Below are 21,979 nucleotides of genomic sequence, written 5' to 3' on the forward strand. Positions count from 1 at the left end.
CAATATTACCTAAAGAAGACATTGATCATTCTAAACGGATCTACGGAAAAGTGAAAAAAAATTTCAAAATTTGAAAATTTACCTCTCATCTCATCTCATCACATTAATAATAATAATAATAATATCCAATTAAAAAAAAATTAGGAAGAATTAATATAATTAGAATATTCTTTAACTTTTAAATAGTTACAAATAGAAAAATAAGAAAATAGATTTAAAAATGGGTAGCAGACGTCACAAGAATAAGCAAGCCGCTCCACCTACTCTTGAAGAATTCCAAGCTAAAAAGGAGAGAAAACTAAATAGAATAAAGGAAAAAGAATTGGCAAAGACTAAAAGAGCTAGCCAACAAGATGAAGAAGAGAATAAAAGAAAAGTAAAAAAATCCAAACATTCTCATGAACATTCCAAGAGCAAACATTCTAGTAAAAAACATCATCACAAGCATGATGAAGATGAAGAAGAAAACCAAGAAATTCCTGATGATTTACCTGAAGTTGATTTAGAAGCTCTATCTAAAGCTAAAAAGAGTTTATTTGATGATGATGATGATGCTCAAAATGATGATGATGAAGAAGAGTTACAGGATGAATTTGATATTGAACAAGAATATGAATATGATGAAGATGAAAATGATCAAGATAAAAAAATGTTCTCTGATGATGAAGGTGATTTAGACGAATTGAATGCAGCTAATATGGAAGCTTTGTCCCAAAAATTAGACGAAGAAGAAGCCTTGGAAGCTGAAGAAGCTGAAGAAGAATTAATGGAAGCCGATAAATTACAACCAAGAGCCGAGATCTTACCATCTGAAGAAGAATTACAAGTTAATGCCGGTCAACCAAGTGATTTAACCTCTATTAGAACTAGAATGCTAGAAATCGTAAAAGTTTTAGAAGATTTTAAGAATTTGGGTGCTGAAAATAGATCTAGAAGTGAATATACAGAAAGATTATTACAGGATATTTGTGAATACTTCGGTTATACACCATTCTTAGCCGAAAAATTATTTAACTTATTCTCTCCATCAGAAGCTATAGAATTTTTCGAAGCTAATGAAGTTTCTAGACCAATTACAATTAGAACAAATACTTTGAAAACAAGAAGAAGGGATTTAGCACAAGCATTAGTTAACAGAGGTGTTAATTTACAACCAATTGGTGCTTGGACTAAGGTAGGTTTACAGATCTTTGACTCCCAAGTTCCAATTGGTGCTACTCCAGAATATCTAGCAGGTAATTATATTTTACAAGCTGCTTCTTCCTTTTTACCAGTAATTGCTTTAGATCCACAAGAAAATGAACGTGTTCTAGATATGGCTTCTGCTCCAGGTGGTAAAACAACTTATATTTCTGCTTTGATGAAAAACACAGGTTGTATTTTTGCCAATGATGCTAATAAAGCAAGAACTAAATCTTTAATTGCTAACATACATCGTCTAGGTTGTACTAACACTATCGTATGTAATTACGATGCCCGTGAATTTCCAAAAGTTATTGGTGGATTCGATAGAATTTTATTAGATGCTCCATGTTCTGGTACAGGTGTTATTGGTAAGGATCAATCTGTTAAAGTTTCCAGAACTGAAAAGGACTTTATTCAAATTCCTCATTTACAGAAACAATTAATTTTATCTGCTATCGATTCCCTAGACTCTAATTCTAAAAATGGTGGTGTATTAGTTTATTCAACTTGTTCAGTTGCTGTTGAGGAAGACGAAGCAGTAGTAGATTATGCATTAAGAAAAAGACCAAATGTTAAATTAGTTGAAACAGGATTAGCTATTGGTAAAGAAGGTTTCACTTCCTATAGAGGTAAAAAATTCCATCCAAGTGTAAAATTAACAAGAAGATATTATCCACATACTTATAATGTTGATGGTTTCTTTGTTGCTAAATTCCAAAAAACTGGCCCATCTAAATATGACGACAACCAAGCTAGTGCTAAAGAAAAGGAAGCTCTTGCAAGACAAGAAGCTGAAGAAGAAGGTATTATTCAAGATGATTTTGCCAACTTCGATGACGAGGAAGATGAAAAATATATTGAAAAATCCAAGAAAATTAATTTATTGAAAAAAGGTGTTAATCCTAAGGCATCTAAACAAACTACGAAGAAATAATGATATTTTTCGTTTTAATAAATCATCCATAGTAAACTAAACAATAAATAAGCACACTAAACTTCATTGAATATATTGCAATTACTTGTTTTCATTAAATATCTGTATAATATACATAGCTTAGAATTAACGTCATTCATTTGTAAAATAGAAATATATTATCATTGTTATTAATACGTTACAACACTTTTAGGGAGATCAATTGTCCATATATATGTAATATAATCAAGAGCCATAATTAAGTTTACAAAACCTATTGGAAATAAGGCATATTTCCTAAATTATGCTCCATCATATATTCTGGCCCATATTCTTCGTAATCTTTCTTAGTTACCTGTATTTTTTTTAAATAGTCTGTATTGCTAGCTAATTTTGCCATACCCTTCCATGTATCTAAAGATGGATCATTTGAAATATTTATAGACATCTTTGTACCAACTGGTAAAAATTCAGTATATTCTTTAACAATTCTTTCCTTTAGACCGGGCAGTTTTGCATGTCCCCCAGTTAGCCAAACATTATTCAACATTCTCTCAGATATTGAACTTAATTTACGTGGCGATGAATTAAATTTCCTTAGAAATAATGTTTCTGAAAGTTCTGAGATGCCTGCTTGATCACAGCCACCAATTGAAGGCTGAAACATTACTTCTGGTACACGAATTCGTTCTACATTCATATGGATTTGATGCTGTTGATGTGGATCTTCACTATCGTGAGGCCTTGGGCCTCTCAAAAATAAATGTAGCACAGAGTTTCTCCAATCATATTGCGCGTCTAAAGTATCTTCTTCGGTAAAATTAGGATCAAATTCTAAAAGTCTTCTTTCAAGAGCAACAATCTCGTTATATTCCTCTTCCAAAGCTTCTTCGAAAGCATCTTCATTCATAGCAATATCATTATAGACAGCCCAATCCTCATCATTAGCACCGAACGTATCATTAGGATCATTGTCTATAGTAGCTTGTTGTCTTGTTCTCTTAGAGCCCGATTTAACGTTATCTTCAGCCAATGTTGCAAGATTTTTCATACGATTTTGGAAAGTTTGTGATTTACGATCTTTCATTTCGTCACGTATTTTTATTTTATCCTTTCTTTTCTTAATTAGTTCGTTTAGAATGGATCTTTTATCTTTAATCCAACCAGTCAAATCAGTTTCTCTCCATTCCTGATCTTTACGCTTTAATTCTTCTTCTTCTAGACGTTGCTTTTCTTTTTCCTCTTTAGCCTTTTTTCTAGCCTCATGGTTGGCCTTTAACAATCTTTGCTTTCGTTTTTCCCTTATTTGTTCAGGAGATAACTGATCATCAGGAATATCTACAAGATTATACTTATCATTCGCAGTATTATCGTAATTTTCATTATTTTCATCATCATCTTCATCACCATCTCCGAAATCAATATCTTTTGATTTTGCTAAAGACCTTTCTAGATTATACATGTATTTCTTAAAATCTTGTTCATCATCAAACCCTGCATTTTGTAACGCCGATAAAAATGCTCTTTTTGGTTGATCTGCGAATTGCTCCTTTAATTGAGTATAATACTGAAATTCTTCTTCTTTTTGAACTAATTTTTCAATCCTTTTCTGTTTCGCTTGTTCTTGAAGTCTTCTACCACTTTCTTTTCTCTTTTCAGCTTGAATTTTCAATTCTTCTTCAGTCTTTTGTGGCTGTAATACTTCAGTAAATGGTGCTTCAACTACAATATCTTTAGTTTCTAAATTCTCTAATGTTAGGAAATTCTTAATATCTTCATTATAATTTGGGGAAACATAGCAAAAATCTTCATACATTGTTTGATATTGGAATTCAGAGAGTTTAGTTGGAAAGTAAGGATATTTTAAAGTTAGGAGACTACTCAAATACTCTGTAGAATGTCTCCCACCCCAATTGATTCTCTTAGCTTCAGTTAGAATTCCTTTACCTTGGACAATCGGTACTATGTTGGTATCTTCATGACCACAATTAATGACCAACCCATCACTTTCAAAAGGATTTGCACAATTATTATAAAACGCATATAAAGAATCCAAACCAAAAGTAGCTGAAGGAACGTCAAAAGTTTCGAAAAGTAATTGATACCAATTGGCTCTTTGAGATTGTAAGCATGCCATCTTTTCAGTTAATATGATTGGATTTGATATGCTACCATTTGTAGTCTGTACACCCAAATGATGTAAAGTATAATCGAAAATTTCTTCTGCATATTCCCAATTTGCAATGAATAAACCATCATATGGTCTCTTAGCTTGTATTCGTAAAGGTTGATCCAAATTAGTATCATTACCGATAAAAGTCATAGTTTTTGCTAGCTTACGATCTCTGTATCTGGTCAATTTGTTGGTAAATACATGTGTTGGTAATGATTGGTTAGTATAACCAGCTTTAACGTTATATGAGCCAAAATCAATAGCTATAGGAATATCTGGCCCATAATTTGAAGGATCATCAAATGGTTCCGGTTTTTCATTAAATGGTGGGTCATTAATAATGTTAATTGGTAATGGTGATAACGAACTGTCTCTAGACATAGTATTTCAACCTTCTTCCCTTATTTATCTCTGGAGCTCAGATCTTTGAGAGGCCCTATTTTTCTTCATTTTTATATTTATATTTATAGTTATTAAATTTTCATATTCATTGTTACCGGCAATTTTTTCGAATCATATTTCAAGCAATTATGCCTTTGTTATTCTTTAAAGAGATCCGTTTAAGTTTATTTATGAAACACGATTTTTCTAATCAATTGATAGTTTTTAAAACTAAAAAAAAAATTAAATTAACAATATATATGAATATTTATATAATTCTTCATATACTAATCCTACTTGTTAAAACATCTTGTGAGTATTAGCCAGCTAACCCCGCTAATTTTTAGCACGCGACCTAATTCACGTGCTACCATATAAAAGGAAACTCTCGATCTTTATTTTGTCCATTTTCAGAAAATAATAAACCAAAAAATAATAACAATTTGAAGCAGATCAAGAATTGGAAAATAAGCATTCTCGAAATAGAAAAGGCTAGATATTTTTTTTAACAAATAAGAGCATTAATCCTTCAAGTTCATTTTTATACCACTATAGTTAGCAAGGTTAAATTGGCCTAGTAAGATTATAAGATAAAGAAATTGTTGATTTTTTCAGCCTTACCGAATTTCAAGGGTAGATTTAAATCAATTTTTTTTTTAATTTTAGGTATATTTATTTTTAACCTTTACAATATATTTTTTTATTTTGATAACTAAACAACATAATATCAGCTAATTGTGTATTTTCAGTTAATTGAATTAGTAGCTCTAAATATTATATCAAATCTTTTTTTTTAAAAGAAAAAAGAAGCAAATATAAAATAAAAATTTAAAAAAATTGAATAATTTTTGAAAAAAAAAGAAATAAAATAAAAAATATAAAAGTATAATAATATGTTTTGTGGATCATCGAATACCACCAGTAAACCAATTGAAAGGAAAATTGTAATTTTAGGAGATGGTGCCTGTGGTAAGACATCTCTATTAAATGTGTTTACAAGGGGTTATTTCCCCAAAGTATATGAGCCTACTGTTTTTGAGAATTATATCCATGATATTTTTGTTGATGGTAAACATATCACGCTATCACTTTGGGATACAGCAGGCCAAGAAGAATTTGATAGATTAAGATCATTATCATATGCTGATACAGATACAATCATGCTATGCTTTAGTATCGATTCTAGAGATTCATTGGAAAATGTGGAACATAAATGGGTTGGCGAAATTGCTGATCATTGTGAAGGTGTTAAATTAGTATTGGTTGCCTTAAAATGTGACTTAAGGAATAAGGACAATGAGGCAAATAATATGATTAACCCTACTTTAATAAAACAACAAACAACCAATAGTGACCGTAATAATATCCAATCAAATGGATCTCAATTAATATCGTATGATGAAGGTGTAGCGATGGCCAAAAAAATAAGTGCTTTACGTTATTTAGAGTGTAGTGCAAAGTTGAATAAAGGTGTTAATGAAGCCTTTACAGAAGCTACTCGTGTTGTACTAACACCTGATTCATCTCGTAAGGATCATAATGAGAAAGACGATGGTGGTAGCAGTTGCATTATAGCATGATATACTGATGAGAACTATACTGTACCAAATTCTTTAATCGTATATTAAACCAAACACTAAAGAATTTTCATAAAATTTACAGAAACATGCATATATAATTCAGCAGGATACGGGTCGCAAAAAAAACTTTTCTAGCACCTATTTCAATCTTATAATTGTCATTGATATTCAATTATTCGTCATCTGATGTATTTTCTCACACATTTATTTAAAACAAAAATAAAATAATATACAATAAAATAAAGTACAATAAAATATTAATTAATGACTGGCATTCTTTTCTAATTAATTACATTTAATATATTTATATTTAAATGAAATTATTCATTAAATTTTTTATGAAGTTTCTCAAATTATAAAAATTTAACTAAAACAAAAATCTATAAGTTTATAAAATTCTGTAATAATAACTCTTTATCTAATCATTATTTTTATTACATCTTGTTCTGTAACTCTTTATTTTGTAATACTTTATTTGAATGGCAATATTAAATGTACAAAAATTATTGTCTATAAAAATTTGAGAATATATATATAAATATGAAATAATATGAAAAACAAAGTATATATTAATATAATTCATTTAAATACACAGAAGGGATTCTATTATTTTGTTGTTTTTTATGCAAAGGTTGTGGTAGATTAATTTCTTCATTTTGTTTTGGAAGTTCATTCTGTTGACTTATTGTGGAAATAACACTTAATGATAAATTTCTAGAATGACGTTTTTCATTTTGCATTATTTCAAACGTGGGTGATATAAATAAAGAACTTCTTTTATCAGTATATTGGTATGGATTCAAGTTTTGTGAATTTCTACTATTTCTTGTACTGGTACTATTAGTACGATTTAAATTTACTGGTTTTGTAATTTTGGAAGTATATTTATTAATTGGTGAGAATGGTTCTTTGAATTCAAAAGTACTTAAACTTGTTTCATTTTTGATAACTTTCTTCTTACCATTTTCCACTATCGTGGATGCCATATCTGTAGATATTTCATATTCCAAACTATCTTGATCGGACGTGTTTAATAATAATGAAGTGCTATTAAATTTGGTGAAAGGTGAATTTTCTAATTTTTTATTTTTTTTCGAAAGACTAGATGGATTACTATCTAATCTTAAGAAATTTGCCTTTTCATTATCAAAATTATTATAGTTATAATTATCCAAATTGGTATTTTTTTTGGAAGTATAAGATAAATATAAGTTAATGAATAAAAGTGTAATAATAAGCCCACCCAATGCTGCACCTATACTAATAAAAACAGTTCCATCCAGTACATTATTTGGATTGGTCCAAATATATGGATTATTATTAGTCCTGGGGATTTCTATACTTGGGGTGGTGAATGTGGTTGTTGTTAATGTTAATTTTGGAAGAGCTCTTGCAGTAAGAGTTGGGACATATTTTGATGTAATAGTAGATAGATTCTCTGTAGGTGCCATTGAGGAAGAAGAGTAAAAGATATATATATATATATATATTTTTAAAAAAATAAGGCTCTTGCCGCCGTGACAGAAGCTACCTTAATAAAGAAAAAAAATATAAGAAAGGAGGAAAGAAAGAATGAAAAAACCAAACTCTAAACAAGATTAGTGATATATTTATAAAGATAGTCAATTGGAACTTGGTGTATATAAACATATATTTACAAATGTTTACAATTATTCAAATCCTTGATGATATGTTTCTATGAAAGGGAAATAATTCTTTAAGGCATAAAATAAATAGAACAATTTCCCATAAAGGGTGTCTGAAAAAAAATTTTTTTCTTCATGGTTCTGAAAAGGGCATACTTTAAAAAAACAACTATATTCAAGTCTAATACACTAGACACTTATTGATGATCCTCAATTTTTTTGTCTTAATATACTGTATCCTAGATACATAAGCAAAGCTTAAAAACCCAGTTACATCAAGAGGTCTAAAAATAGAAGTGTATTATATCTGTTACAGATTTTTGTACTTAATAGGCGATTTCTAACAAAATTGGCGATCAAACGATCTGAAGGTAAAGCCGTACAAAATTGGGAAATGAGGTCGAAAATGGAAATTGCGGGTAGGACAAAAATATTTGGCTGAATTCGGAAATACCATACTGCACTACCCGATTAGGAACTTGCTCCAAATTACGGAAAAATCTCACAGAAATACCCGCAGATCATTCCAAAACTGGTCTAAGATCTACAATATAAAAGCATCGATTTATAGATATATATAGATATATATAGATATATATATTAATTTATACGTATATAATTACATTTATGTATGAGATTTTCTAGGGTCAACGTGATGGTAGGAACTTAAACCTAAAAGAGTATAGCGAACAGCTGTCAAGAACGTAGGCATTATACTTTTATTTCATCTTTCAGGACGTGCCAATTATATACCGCTTTATAGTAATGCTAACATATTGTAACCCTTGGATATTTGTCATTTTGGATACAATTAGGCAAAAGCATGAAATCTTTGACGAAAAAAAGAAAAAAAATGAAAAAATAAAAAAATAGAAAAAAGTAAAACGCTTTAAAAAGTCTGCATAACATAATCAGTTACATATTTGATACATCTGCTTCATCTATTACAGAAATAAACTAGGAGGAATGAAAATATTTATTATTTTCAGTACCCGGGAGCTTGATTATATGCCGTATTCAGAAAGTTTTAATTCTTTGTACTGCATACTTCTTGATAGGATAACTATGTGGGTGAATGTGTATTTTATTTTGTAAAAGGAGATGAGGATATTGAGGCATCAATTTTGTATTATTTTCACAACTTGTTACACAGTAAGCTTTAACAGTTAGCTTATTTCACAATCTCTACTTCTCCTGGGTGTACGGAGTTTACAGCTGAAAATTCCCTATTATGAAAATTGAAAATTATTATTAAATAAAACAACGATTATTTTATTAAAGACAAATATTTAAGATTAAAAATAGTAAAGTATATTGTAAACTAAAGCAGAGCAAAATCGTATTGGAAATGAAACCAAAATATATTCCACCTTTAAACTTTTCTCCTGTGGTTAGTACAGATGTTTCACTATATAGATCAGGGTACCCAATGCCTCTAAACTATTCATACATCAGAAACCAATTGCATTTAAAAACAATCATTTATGTCGGCGATAAAGAAGAATTATCCTCAGAATATTCGGAGTTCTTAAAGGACAATGCTATATTGTTCCATCATGTATACATGGACTCTTCACGAGATGTATCCTTGAAGCCCAAGATGGATAAAGTTCTACGATTGGTCTTGGATACTGATAATTATCCAATTCTTATACATTCCAATAAGGGGAAACATAGAGTAGGGGTAGTAGTGGGGATTATAAGGAAAATATTACAAGGATGGTCTATAGCAGGTATATATCAAGAATATGGGGTATTTTCTGGTGGTCTGAAAGGGGAAGTTGATTTGGAATATATAACAATGTTTGAAACGAATTTATCTATCCCCAAGACAAAATTACCAGGGTTTGCAAAAATTAATCTTTTAGATAATACTCAATCAGATGGTAGTAGTACTGATGATAATCAAACTACTATCATATCATCGAATTTGAGAGAGAGGCTTGTTGTATAACATAGAGAAGACTAACCAAGAATCTCCCTTCAAAATTGCCCAAATTGCATCATCGTTTGATACCTGCTTCTCTTTTTTTATTTTATTTTTTTTTCTTTTTTTTAATACAATGATTTTTTATTCTTCATCCCCATAATGTCAAACATCCCCAAAAATTTCATTATAGTAATAAATTTATTATACAAATATTAAATATTAATTTACATAATGATTTCAAAAGCAACAAGAAAAAATAAAATAAAATCTAAGCAGTAGTTTCTTGTATTTCCATATTCTTGAAAAATAAACCAATTTCTCTCTTTGTATTAATCGACATACCTAATTGGGCAATATCCAAAGATTTCATACTACTTTCTAATTTAGGTATATTTTCAACAGGTTTTATAGCTTTACTGTCACCCAGCAATTGACGAACTTGATCCGATAGAGTATTTATCGAAAGCAACAAATCTTTATGAGTTGCAGATTCTTGAGCTAATTTTATAACGTATGGATTTTCATTCAACCTTCCCGCTTTGATAGTGTATAGCTTCAAGATGTTTAATAATTCTTCAATTTCATTGATTTTCTTAGTAGCTTGTTCCAATTTATTACGTAAACTGATTTGTTTCAACCATTGATGACAATCTAAGTCACGTAATCTTTCCAAAGATTTATCTTTTATCATTTGAAGTTTCTTGATATCTTTCTTAGCCTTGGAGAATTCAGAATAAAATTTAGATAATATTGATATAGATTTTTCTGACTCTTCAACATCTTCGAGCATGGAATTCAGTTTTTGGTATATTCCCTCCATACTTTCACCATGTTTTTTCAAAAGATCCATAAGAGTACTAATTTCAGGTATTCTCCAAGTATAAATATTATTGATAGTATTCAAAGAACGATTATGGATTTCAATAGTGGATTGGTCCTTAATGTATTTACCTAAATTATCCGAATTTTCTTGCATTACTAATAATTCACCTTCAATATTATAGTAAGTGGCTTCTATTCTTTGCATTATTGGGTCAGTCGAATTAAATTTCATATTAGAGACATCTGCACAAGGGTAATAACTTTTTAATTTGATAGGTTTATAATAGTCAGCCAAGTAAGATTCTTCTTTTTCAAATGCTTGAAGTTCGAAGTCACATACTTCAACTGGGGCAGTTTGCATACCAAAATCAGAAGTAGGGGCATGGGGTACTTGTGTACCATTCGAAACTAGTTGTATTGGATCTGTTTGCATAGAAAATTCTACAGTATCAACCAAACTAATCGTCTGAGTTCCTTGACTCATTATTTCTCTTCCATTTTCTTCATCAGAAGCTTCAGTCGGTGTTGTATCATTAGTATTGGTATTAGAACTGATGACTTCAAATGATGTTGGTAGAGATCCATCAGTTTGTTCAACATCTTCATCAATATTATCGGTTGGTAAAGGTTGTACTTCTGCAACGTTTGGAAATGGGAAATCCCCCTCATCTACTTCTTTTTCAGATTCATCTTCATTTTCAGTATCTGATGATTTTTCTTCTATAACATCATTATTACAGTTATCAATATTATTATTGGAGCCAATTTCTTCTGATCGATCTTGTAGAAGATTTTTAGATTCTTTCTGAGGATCGGCATCAGTTTCTTTTTTCAAAGCAGCTATGTCTTCCTTTTGTAAATCAGTTAGATCTTCTTTTTGAATATTAACTTCATTTTCTTTCTTTAGAACCTCCTCAGTTTCTTGCTGTATATCCTCATTACTTTTTTGTAATAAATTATTATTTTCTTGTTGTGGAAAATCTTTATTTTCTGTCTGTATATCCGCTTTAATATTTTGTTCTTGGGCATTTTCATCCTTTTGTTCTTGATGATCTTCCTTTTCTTGGTGTATTGTACTATTTTTTTCATGTTCCATTGCTGTGTTCAAGGGTTGCTTTGAAAATAGATTTTTTTCACTTACTTGACCTTCTTTCAGATCTTCCTTTGAATTTGTATTAAGAATTGTGCTCTCAGCAGAACCGTCTGTAGAAGTGATTGATGAGGTTGGTTTATTAAAAGAAAATTTAGAAGCATTAGGAGATTTTGAGAAATTATTTTGGAAACTAGCAAATGGAGAGGCTGAGGTTCCTTTACTGGATAGAGTAGTAAATGACTGTTTTAAAGAATCATTATCTAATCCAGAAAAGTTTGTTGATTTTTTTAATCTTTCGGTGAAAGAAAGTATATCGTTAGTTTGTGTTGCATCATCAGTTTCTCCTTTAATCAATGATTCAGATACAGAGACAGTATTATTTGCTGTGGCTGATTCATCTTTTATTTGTGTCGAATCCTTACTATTTTCATTTGTAGTTTTATCTTCATCTATATCATCCTTTTGGGGGGGTTCTTCTGGTTCGACTGTATTTTCGACTGTAGAATCTTTGAAATCATCACTTGTGGAAGTATTGTCTTTTTCTTGCTCCTTCTGTAGCAGATGCTTAAATGGAGATTCAATATTGCTAGTACTGGGCTCTCCGAATACAGGTTTGCCAAAAGCACTTATATTTGAAGAATCAAACTTTGGAAAATCAGAAAAGGATTTTGGCTTCTGTTCTTCATCACTCGTTGTTATTTTCTCTTTACCCAAATTTGCAAATGGGGAGGAACTATTAGAGTTATTATTTGAGCTAAAGGCACCAAAGGAAGAACTAAATGGTTTGGAGCCAAATGATCCTGATATTTCTGAATTAACCGTATTATAAGGCGTTTGGCCAAAATTAGACTTACCAAAAGTGTGTTGACTAAAAGCAGGATTTGCTGATTTCTCTGTCGTTATAGAATCACCAAAATTAGGTTCGTTTGATTGTGATTGATTAGAAGATAACTTACTGAAAGGCGAGTCTGCCGAAGAAGTTCCAAAGGCAGGTTTACCAAATGGTGAATCTGTAGAAGTGGTTCCAAAGGCAGGTTTACCAAATGGTGAATCTGTAGAAGTGGTTCCAAATGAAGGCTTTCCAAATGTAGAGGTAGTTCCAAATGAAGGCTTTCCAAATGGCGAGTCTGTAGTTGATGACCCAAATGCTGGTTTCCCAAATGGTGATTCTGTGGAGGTAGTTCCAAATGCAGGCTTTCCAAATGGTGAGTATGTGGAGGTAGTTCCAAGGGCAGGTTTTCCGAATGGCGAGTCTGTGGATGTAGATCCAAATAAAGGCTTGCCAAAAGGAGAGTCTGTAGTGGCTGGCTTGTTTAATGATGATTCTGATGTAGTATCGTCAGATTTTGAGTTATTCTGGACTGAATTATTGTCCAAAGATAATTTGGCTAACTGAATATCATTACCCTTATTTTCCTTGTATGAATTTTTTATCAAAGTTTCCAATGCATTAATATTAAAAGTGTTGCTTTTTAAATGCGCGACGTTATAAAGAGCATTAATTTGAATTTGACCTTCATTGTTTAAGATATATATTAAAGGTAATTGAGAAACAGTATCCACACCAGGGCAAGGTTGATCAATGGATCCTGTAGTGGCAATGTCTAGGGACATCCCAATTGGATTTGTATCATTATCGGTTTGTTCATTTAAAGGCAAAGATAATCGTTCACTATCTTGAGCTGGTTGAAAGACTTCATTCTTATCAATGATTGTGATTTCTGAAGAAGTTGAAGATGCAATTAGGTTGATTGATTGAACAGGTTCTGGTAAGAGGTTTGTTAAAGGGATTTTATAAAGAGTTGGATATCTTAACACTTGCCCAAAAGCTGGGGTTATATCAAAAGATTCTTTAAATTGAAATTGGCCATTTGAAGCAGTAACAAGATAAGATTTAAAATCATAATTCACGTCTTCTAAATTAATAGGTTCACCCCAAATCAATATAAATGTGGATTTGTCTAATGCGTTTATCAAATATGGTAAATATTGATCATCAAACTCTTGTAAAAGATCATCTGGGGGGGTGATTGTTAGATTGGGTGTTTCACTCTGACTCTTTGCGATGAATGTTGGCATGAAATAAACCTCAACAGAATGATTATCTTTAAAACAGAAAATTGAATCATTGAGGATATCAAATGATACTGTATTACTTTTTAACATGACTGGAGACGCATTATTTTCTAATATTTTTACAATCGACAGCGAACCATTATTGGATAAAATAATTAAATCTGTACCGTAAACCATTGATTGCCTAATTGAATCGCTGAATTTAAAGGACAATTTTGTTTCAGTAAAATTAGTCAGATCAACTTGATATATTTCATCGAATGATTGATTAATTATAATAGCTAAATTTTCACTTGGTAAAAACTTTGTCAGAATAGTATTATCTACATTTTTTTCCCATTTAATATCAAAATTGCTTTCTTCCGTTTCTGATACAGCAAAGTTCCTTAAACTTTGCAAGTCACCGATAATAACTTTAGTAGAAGTGGCAGCAATAAATAATGGAGTCGAAGTTGAAGGGTAATTAAGAATATCTAAATTGTGAATTGATGTATATGGCAATTGTTCATCTTTATAGTTTGGTAAAATGGATATGGGCTTTGCAATTTGCTTAAAACCGAAATCCTCAGATATCGTCGTTTGAAGCTCTTCAACCATAATTGGTAGAGTGTAGGTTGAGTCGGTGCACTTTGAAGATAAGTTTATGTGTGGTTTATTTTTTGTAACTATCTTTTTTTATTTTTTTATTTTAAGTTTAATATTATATGTTAAGATGCTAAAGAGATGAGATAAGTTACCCGGGAAGTAACATCAAATTTGAAACTATCAGGTGATCGTCTACTAGAATACTTACCAACTTGAAGAAGTCCAAAAAAATACAGAAGATAAATCAAATAGCTGAGATATATATAAACATATAGTAATAAATTAAAATATAAAATGAAGTTGGAATTTAGTAGGTAAATTAGTACTAATATTATAAAACATTTACAGGCACGTGACACACCAGATGTCACGTGATATATTGTTACAAAGCTTTTGAATTATATAGTAATATAACTAGAACAAAAGACTCCCGGAAGGAATTCTTTATCCAATAGATTTATATGGTAGAATGTGCGAGTGTAATATATTTTGAATATATGTTATATTGGAATAATTAATTTTTGTGCATATTCAAACAAGTAATTGTTAGGGAACTAGTTATTAATTGAAATAAAGTGGATATCTCTTCTTAAAATATGTAAAAAAGGGAATCATTTTAGCCTGGTTCTTATATAATAAATTACATATATTTTCGAGATAGCAAAGAATATATAAGACAAATTTTTTTTATAAATTTAGAAATGTTGCTCTATTGTTTCTTCCCTCCAATACTCCTTGAACTCAAGAAAGGGTACACAAAGAAGCATCTTCACTGCGTACGCAGTTAAATTGTTTTAAATAATTATTTACTAAGTTCAGTAGTGCAAAATATTCAACGTCTATTCATGAATTTTTAAAAAAAAGTAATAGGTAATATTTTTTTAATGAAGAAGAAAGGAGAGTGATACATCCTTTTTGGTTTTATTTTTGCTACTATAGAAAATTATTTCAATTAGGATATTCTTTACCAATCTTATCAATATTTGCTACTTTTGATCCGTAATTCAAACTAAACCTGAAATATAAGAGAGAACGAAATATATACTATTCTTGAAACAATTCCTTTTAACTGTCCGCTATTATTCATTTTGAAGTTTAATTTAATCTATAGGTATTAAAACAAGTAGGAAGATATATATTTATCATTATCTACAATCTTACGGAAGTTCTACTAATGGTTAAGTTTTTGACACATTTTAAAAATACCGATCTATATTGAATCTTTTATACAACCAAATATAATAAACTAGTATCAAAAATCAGTAGGCTGTGAGGTTTATTAAGCTATCCTATCTATTCAGCCAATATTAGTAGCATAGCCATATATAAAAAGAACTGCAACTTGCATATAATCTGTAGGAAATTACTGATGTAAGCTCTCAATTAATGTACGTATACATATACAAGATTTTGCTGGCATATGGGGTGGAAGAAGTAATTTATAGTAGTTGGCTCTATAATATTACTTTTTAATAATTTTAAAAAGAGAAAAATCTACATATTATTAAAGATCTCATTAATTGTATGATTATTATTCATTTTTGGTAAATAATACGGATTGATGTAAATAAATATATTTAGCCTTTAATATTTTATTTTTTTACATAAGAATGGAAAAATGTTTTTCCCGCGAATTACTATATACCCAAAAATACTAGACTTTTGGTAGAATTTTTCAGTTCATCTCATCGCTTTTATATAGGTGTAGATGCTAGGAACTAAAATAATTATTCGTTGATAACGATAGTAATATTTCATCTATATCTAGTAATATCTATGTAAATCTTATATACAAGAACTCTCAAATATTGGGAATGAAGCTGTAAAGCTTATGACAACTATCCCGTTACTTAAAGGAATGACAAATACCATGACTACACTTCAACATACATTTAAAACTAAAATTTTAAAAGTTGATCCTTCCTGCATTCATTTCCCACCTAATGCACATTTGGATGGCTCTCTACCGACTATTACCGATCCTGCAACAGAAGATGCTCTATTAGAAGCTGCTAAAATCATTAGAGACACAGATGAAACAGTCGCTTTCCCAACAGAAACGGTTTATGGTCTTGGTGGTTCATCATTGAATGATAATTCTGTCAAAAATATCTATAAAGCTAAAAATAGACCTAGTGATAATCCATTAATTTCTCATGTGTCGTCAGTGGATCAATTAAATCGAAAAATTTACTTACAATCGAACTTAAAGAAAAATAGCTTGCTAAATAATATTCCCAAGAATTATCACTCACTAATTAAAAAGTTATGGCCTGGCCCACTGACTATTATTTTACCAACACCAAATCCTGAAATTCAAACATTATCTAAGCTAACAACAGCAGATCAACCAACTTTTGCAGTTAGAATTCCCTCAAACCCAGTTGCAAGAGCATTGATAGCTTTAAGCGATACACCAATTGCTGCACCTTCTGCCAATGCTTCAACAAGACCATCTCCAACTCAAGCTTCTCATGTGTTTCATGACCTACAAGGCAGAATTCCCTTGATTCTTGATGGTGGCTCCTGTGATGTAGGTGTAGAAAGCACTGTTATTGATGGCCTATCTTCACCTCCAATGCTATTACGTCCTGGTGGTTTTACATATGAACAGATTGTAAGATTAGGAGGAGAGCAATGGTCTAATTGTAAAGTAGAAAACAAAAAAACAGTGGCTAAAGGTGAAAAAGTTAGAACTCCTGGTATGAAATACAAACACTATTCTCCATCCGCAAAAGTTGTTTTGTTGGTACCTAATGATGATAAATCTTCACTAACTACAGCATCTGAGAAGATTCAAAAATTTATTGATATTATTAAAAGTGAGTTAACTAAGCCTAATTCAATGTCTGCTATTAATATTGCAGTTTTGTCTTCCTGCCAACTCACTGATCTCATTACAAGTGACATTTTGTTGAAACACGTTCCAAATAAGAAATTTTTAATTCAAAGTTTGGGAACCGATGGTGAAACTATTCAAACAAACCTTTTTTCTGCCTTACGTAAAGTTGATGAGGAAGATAAAGTAGACATTATCTTTGTTGAAGGAATCCATGAAACTGGTGAGGGATTGGCAATTATGAATAGACTGAAAAAAGCAGCAGGAGAAAATAATTTGGTACTCTTTTAAATAGCTTTTAATAGATTTTAATTAATATAGAATTTCGCCACATATATAGCACATTCAAACTCATATAATAATTACATTGGTATATAATTATTCTTATATTATAGAGATGTACCGATTTATATATATGCGTTATTCTTATTTTTAGAATTAAAGTAGTAATTGAAATAATAAATGTTTATAAGTTTAGTAATTAGGATAATTATGATTATTTATTATCTAATATTTATAAAATAAATGATGGAATAAGTAGAGAATAAAAATAAAAGAAATGGACAGAAAAAGAGAAAAAAAAACGCTGAGGTTACTTATGCAACAAAACTATAGTACAGGTTATAAGTGTCCACATAAACTAATTAGTGAAAGATTAATTAAAATTGTTTGTGAGGATGAATCAGAATAAAAAAAAATAACATAGATAGAATATCGGATTGATCTAGTAAATGCGTTTATTTTGGTTCAACATTATAACGTAATTTAATACCCATAGCATTTAACTCGGAATCTAAATATTTCAAAACGAATGGAATAGCAACTGTTGTAGTTTCGCTACCACCAACAAATTTATTACCTTGTCCATCCTCCCAAATATGAGATTCGTTGATAAAGATACTTTCATCACTAGTTTTTTCCAACATTTTCTTAGCTTGGTCTAATGAAACAGCACATCTACGACAACGTATGCTGCTGACTGAACCCAATCTTGGTACACTTCTTTGAGTTGTTAATATAGAGCCACAGTCACGACAAACTGCAGTTTGTGTGTAGTCTGAAGAATTTAACAGACGATCTTGCAACAAAAATGAAGTACCATGACCTATCAGAGCATCTCTTTCCATTTCACCAACACGAATACCACCATGTCTCTTTCTACCCTTCACAGGTTGCATGGTTAGACTATTAACTGGACCAGTAGAACGAACTTGGAACTTATCGTTAACCATATGACGTAATCTTTGATAGTAAACAACACCAATATAGATGTCAGCTCTCAATTCCTCACCAGTCACACCAGAATACATCGGTTCATTACCATGGTAGTTATAGCCTGCAGATAGCAATTGTTCACCAAAATAATCGGCTGGGGTATCATCTTCATTAAATATCCAAGGGGTAGCATCATGTGCCATACCATGTAAAGCACCAGCCTTACCAGCTAAGGATTCAACGAACATACCAATAGTCATACGAGATGGGAAAGCATGTGGATTAATGATAATATCTGGTTGTATACCAGTTTCACTAAAAGGCATATCAATAGTTGGCCATTTTCTTGAGCAAACACCTTTTTGACCATGTCTAGATGAGAATTTATCACCAATTTGAGGCGTTCTTCTGATACGGAACTTGATGGTAATATTTTGTATTTCTTGAGATTTATTTGATTCGTCACCAATTAAATTTACCTCTTCAATATAACCTGGTTCAGAAGAATGATATGTCTTAATCTTAGTTCTATTAGTAGTTTCATCGAAGTAAGCACAAATTGGGTCACCTTCCTCAACATAAGTACCAATATATGGTAAACCATCTTCATCTAATTTTTCCAACCATTCCTTTGGCCATTCGTCGTTACCAAAACCGGAATGTTGAGTAATTGGATCACCTCTCGATCTATTTAATGACAAATCGACCTTTTCAACTTTGTACATAGTACCGTAACCAAAGCCTCTTTCATCTGCTGATTTATTGATAATCATCGCATCATCCATATCATAACCAGTATAAGAAATAACTGCAACAACAGCATTGGTACCATTAGGGAAATTATCCATACCATATTCATCATACAAGTTAGCTTTAACAATTGGTGTTTGACCAGATTGTAATCTATACAATTTATTATCAGAACGATGACATAATGCAACACCAGGAGTACCCATTGTTTGCTTACCCATTTGACATTGGTACATATTTCTTGGAGATTGATTGAAATCAGAGAATGGAGTCAAATTAGCTAGGATTGACAAAATATTGGTTGGAGTAAATTCTACATGGGTATGGATATTATTTTGAATTTCTTGTGGAGTAACAGCAATATTCATATAAGTTTGTTCAAATGGACCAACAATATCTTCTTTATCTAGTGGCAAGTAACGAACTGGACGCATCATTCTTGAATGGCCAGCAAATAAGAATAACCCTGGATATTGACCCTTAGATGATGGTGGTACATAACCAATTTCTAAATCTAATGGTAGACCATCGGTTTTGCCTTCTACTTTCCAAAATCTTAAAGTGTCAGCAACAATCTTACCTTGTTCATGAGAAACCCAACCAACGATCTTACCGTCTAATTGAACACAACATAAAGATGGGCCAGCAGCATAGGTTTGAGAAGCAGGAGAGACACCCAAAGAATATAAAATTGCTGGAATCTTAGATACATCAGATTGAGTTGTAGAAATACGACATTTATGTGCGAAATGATTTAATAAACCACATGGAGAACCATCTGGGGTATGAACTGGACATAAGAACCCCCAAGATTCTGGTAATAATTTTCTAACTGTTGTAGTTTTCAATTGAGCAAAGAAAGAACCTCTATGCACCATTCTGAAATGAGCCAAGAAACGATGGAAATTAATCTTTTCTGCAACTACAGTGTAACCAGAAACTTGTTGTAAATCCAACCCAGACTGAGAAACCAAATTACCAGTCGAGAGGAAATATTGTAACTTTGAACCAATGTTGTCATTTACTCTCATCAATACTCTAGTCATATATTTACGATCGGAAAAATTAATGGCTAAACCTCTATTAATATCAGCTCTAACTTGAGCAAGAATATTTTGTAAATATTCATCAATTTTTTCTTTAATAATCATACCATATAAGAAACCACCTAATAAGACTTCTTGATGTTGAGTGGCATCTGGATTATCAGGACAACATTCACCAGCGACTAATGAATATAATTTTCTAATCATAAATAATAATAATCTGACTTTATCAGAATTTGATTCGTTTTCAATAGAGGAATTACCTAAATGAACTAAAACGATACGATTTAAAACTTCCTTACCGACTTCATAATCTGATTTATCTGGAGAAGATTGGAAAACGACTCTAAATTTATCACCTAGATATTGTAAGACTTGAGTACGGTTATGTAATTGTGGATATCTATTTTTGAAACCGCGTAACAATAATTCTAAACGATCAGTTAAGAAAGAATTTTTAACATCATCACCAACAATACCATCAAATATTTCTCTGTCACTGATATCAACTAAAGCTTTCAAAATCATAATAACTGGTACTAAGTATTCATTTTTTCTCCAAGAGAATCTGAAAGTGACTTGACCATCATTTAAATAATGTAAAACATTGGTTTGAGAAGTTTGATCTGGTCTCACCGATCTTAGTTGAATACCGTAAGGAGAGTAAGATGCACCTCTATTTGCAAAAGATGGTCTAATAATAGCCATTGGATGGTTTCTACGTTGTACAATCAACATTCTGATTAACTTTTCAATACCATTAACAATAAAATACCCACCAAATTCATCAGATTCTTCTTTTTTTTCAACCAATTCATAAGGTGATAAATTGTTTAAATGGCATCTATTACTTTGTAACATGATTGGTAACCCACCACAATCTTTTAATTCTGAGAAAGTCTCTTCACCATCATTAACAGACCATTTTAATTTTAGTAATAATTTCCCTTTATAGGTAGATAATCTCTGTCTAGTTTCAGTTGGGTAAACTTTTCTTTCAACGGCTGAAGTGACACCGTCATTAGAAGAAGGTTTGGTAATTGAAACTTGTTCTACACTAACAGACAATTTGTTACCCAAATAATTGGAAGATGTAGAACTATTTAGAGTCTTAGCGTCAAAGATAACTTTTTCGCCAATATCTTTAATAGCATGATTTAAAAGACCACCGTCTGGACCTTCAGTTAGAGCATTGAATGAGCCAATATGAGGTTCGATAGCTTCATGTAACAAAGGATAAGCAGATTTATCCTTTGGGGGATTGATGAATCTATTTTCTCTTTCTAGAGTACGAAAGTCTGCAGTTCTTGAAACCTTGGGAGGCTTAATGATTTGACTCATTGTTTGAGTTCTTTGATGATTGCTATCAATAGAGAGTTTTGAAGTCCTTCCTTCTGCTTTCAATACTTGAAGAAATATGAAAATAATTGATAATAAATATGTTTATTGAAAAAAATCAAGTTCTTTTTTTTTATTATTATTATTCAAGTATATAAAATTCTATATAATTACGAAGCGATGAGATGAGTTGAAATTTACAAAAAAAAAAAAAAAAAGAAAAATTAATAAAAAAATTTAAAGTCAGAAATACATCTAGACGAGATTACTAAAGGGAAACGTAGTCATGTGACTAGAGAAAATAAGTATTATTTTAGTTCATTAAAATAGCCACCTTAATAGGAGTATATTATTGTGACCTAATATAATTAACTATTGTCATTACCGATGATCAAAGAGTAAAGATT

At 30.9% G+C, this 21,979-nt stretch overlaps 8 protein-coding genes across 8 annotated transcripts; 4 read left to right on the plus strand and 4 right to left on the minus strand.

The window, feature by feature from the left end:
- Window positions 1-220: 220 nt before the first annotated feature.
- On the plus strand, window positions 221-2,119 carry NOP2 (rRNA (cytosine-C5-)-methyltransferase NOP2; the record flags this gene model as incomplete). The annotated part of the gene is made up of 1 exon (XM_004180910.1): window positions 221-2,119. One exon carries the CDS (start codon window positions 221-223, stop codon window positions 2,117-2,119), a length of 1,899 nt encoding a protein of 632 aa, XP_004180958.1.
- Window positions 2,120-2,372: 253 nt separating this feature from the next.
- Window positions 2,373-4,652, minus strand: ARP5 (actin-related protein ARP5; the record flags this gene model as incomplete). Its single annotated transcript, XM_004180911.1, has 1 exon — window positions 2,373-4,652. The coding sequence occupies one exon, from the start codon at window positions 4,650-4,652 to the stop codon at window positions 2,373-2,375; it is 2,280 nt and encodes a 759-aa protein (XP_004180959.1).
- An 893-nt stretch (window positions 4,653-5,545) lies between these two features.
- On the plus strand, window positions 5,546-6,232 carry RHO3 (Rho family GTPase RHO3; the record flags this gene model as incomplete). The annotated part of the gene is made up of 1 exon (XM_004180912.1): window positions 5,546-6,232. The coding sequence occupies one exon, from the start codon at window positions 5,546-5,548 to the stop codon at window positions 6,230-6,232; it is 687 nt and encodes a 228-aa protein (XP_004180960.1).
- A 569-nt stretch (window positions 6,233-6,801) lies between these two features.
- TBLA0E03875 (uncharacterized protein) lies at window positions 6,802-7,683 on the minus strand (the record flags this gene model as incomplete). Its single annotated transcript, XM_004180913.1, has 1 exon — window positions 6,802-7,683. The coding sequence occupies one exon, from the start codon at window positions 7,681-7,683 to the stop codon at window positions 6,802-6,804; it is 882 nt and encodes a 293-aa protein (XP_004180961.1).
- Window positions 7,684-9,226: 1,543 nt separating this feature from the next.
- OCA2 (Oca2p) lies at window positions 9,227-9,832 on the plus strand (the record flags this gene model as incomplete). Its single annotated transcript, XM_004180914.1, has 1 exon — window positions 9,227-9,832. The coding sequence occupies one exon, from the start codon at window positions 9,227-9,229 to the stop codon at window positions 9,830-9,832; it is 606 nt and encodes a 201-aa protein (XP_004180962.1).
- Window positions 9,833-10,076: 244 nt separating this feature from the next.
- On the minus strand, window positions 10,077-14,396 carry NUP159 (FG-nucleoporin NUP159; the record flags this gene model as incomplete). The annotated part of the gene is made up of 1 exon (XM_004180915.1): window positions 10,077-14,396. One exon carries the CDS (start codon window positions 14,394-14,396, stop codon window positions 10,077-10,079), a length of 4,320 nt encoding a protein of 1,439 aa, XP_004180963.1.
- Window positions 14,397-16,254: 1,858 nt separating this feature from the next.
- SUA5 (threonylcarbamoyladenylate synthase) lies at window positions 16,255-17,514 on the plus strand (the record flags this gene model as incomplete). Its single annotated transcript, XM_004180916.1, has 1 exon — window positions 16,255-17,514. The coding sequence occupies one exon, from the start codon at window positions 16,255-16,257 to the stop codon at window positions 17,512-17,514; it is 1,260 nt and encodes a 419-aa protein (XP_004180964.1).
- A 446-nt stretch (window positions 17,515-17,960) lies between these two features.
- Window positions 17,961-21,575, minus strand: RPA135 (DNA-directed RNA polymerase I core subunit RPA135; the record flags this gene model as incomplete). Its single annotated transcript, XM_004180917.1, has 1 exon — window positions 17,961-21,575. One exon carries the CDS (start codon window positions 21,573-21,575, stop codon window positions 17,961-17,963), a length of 3,615 nt encoding a protein of 1,204 aa, XP_004180965.1.
- Between the last annotated feature and the right edge of the window lie 404 nt (window positions 21,576-21,979).

The sequence above is a fragment of the Henningerozyma blattae genome, chromosome 5, assembly GCF_000315915.1.
Source record: "Henningerozyma blattae CBS 6284 chromosome 5, complete genome".
NCBI classification, from domain to species: Eukaryota; Fungi; Ascomycota; class Saccharomycetes; order Saccharomycetales; family Saccharomycetaceae; genus Henningerozyma; species Henningerozyma blattae.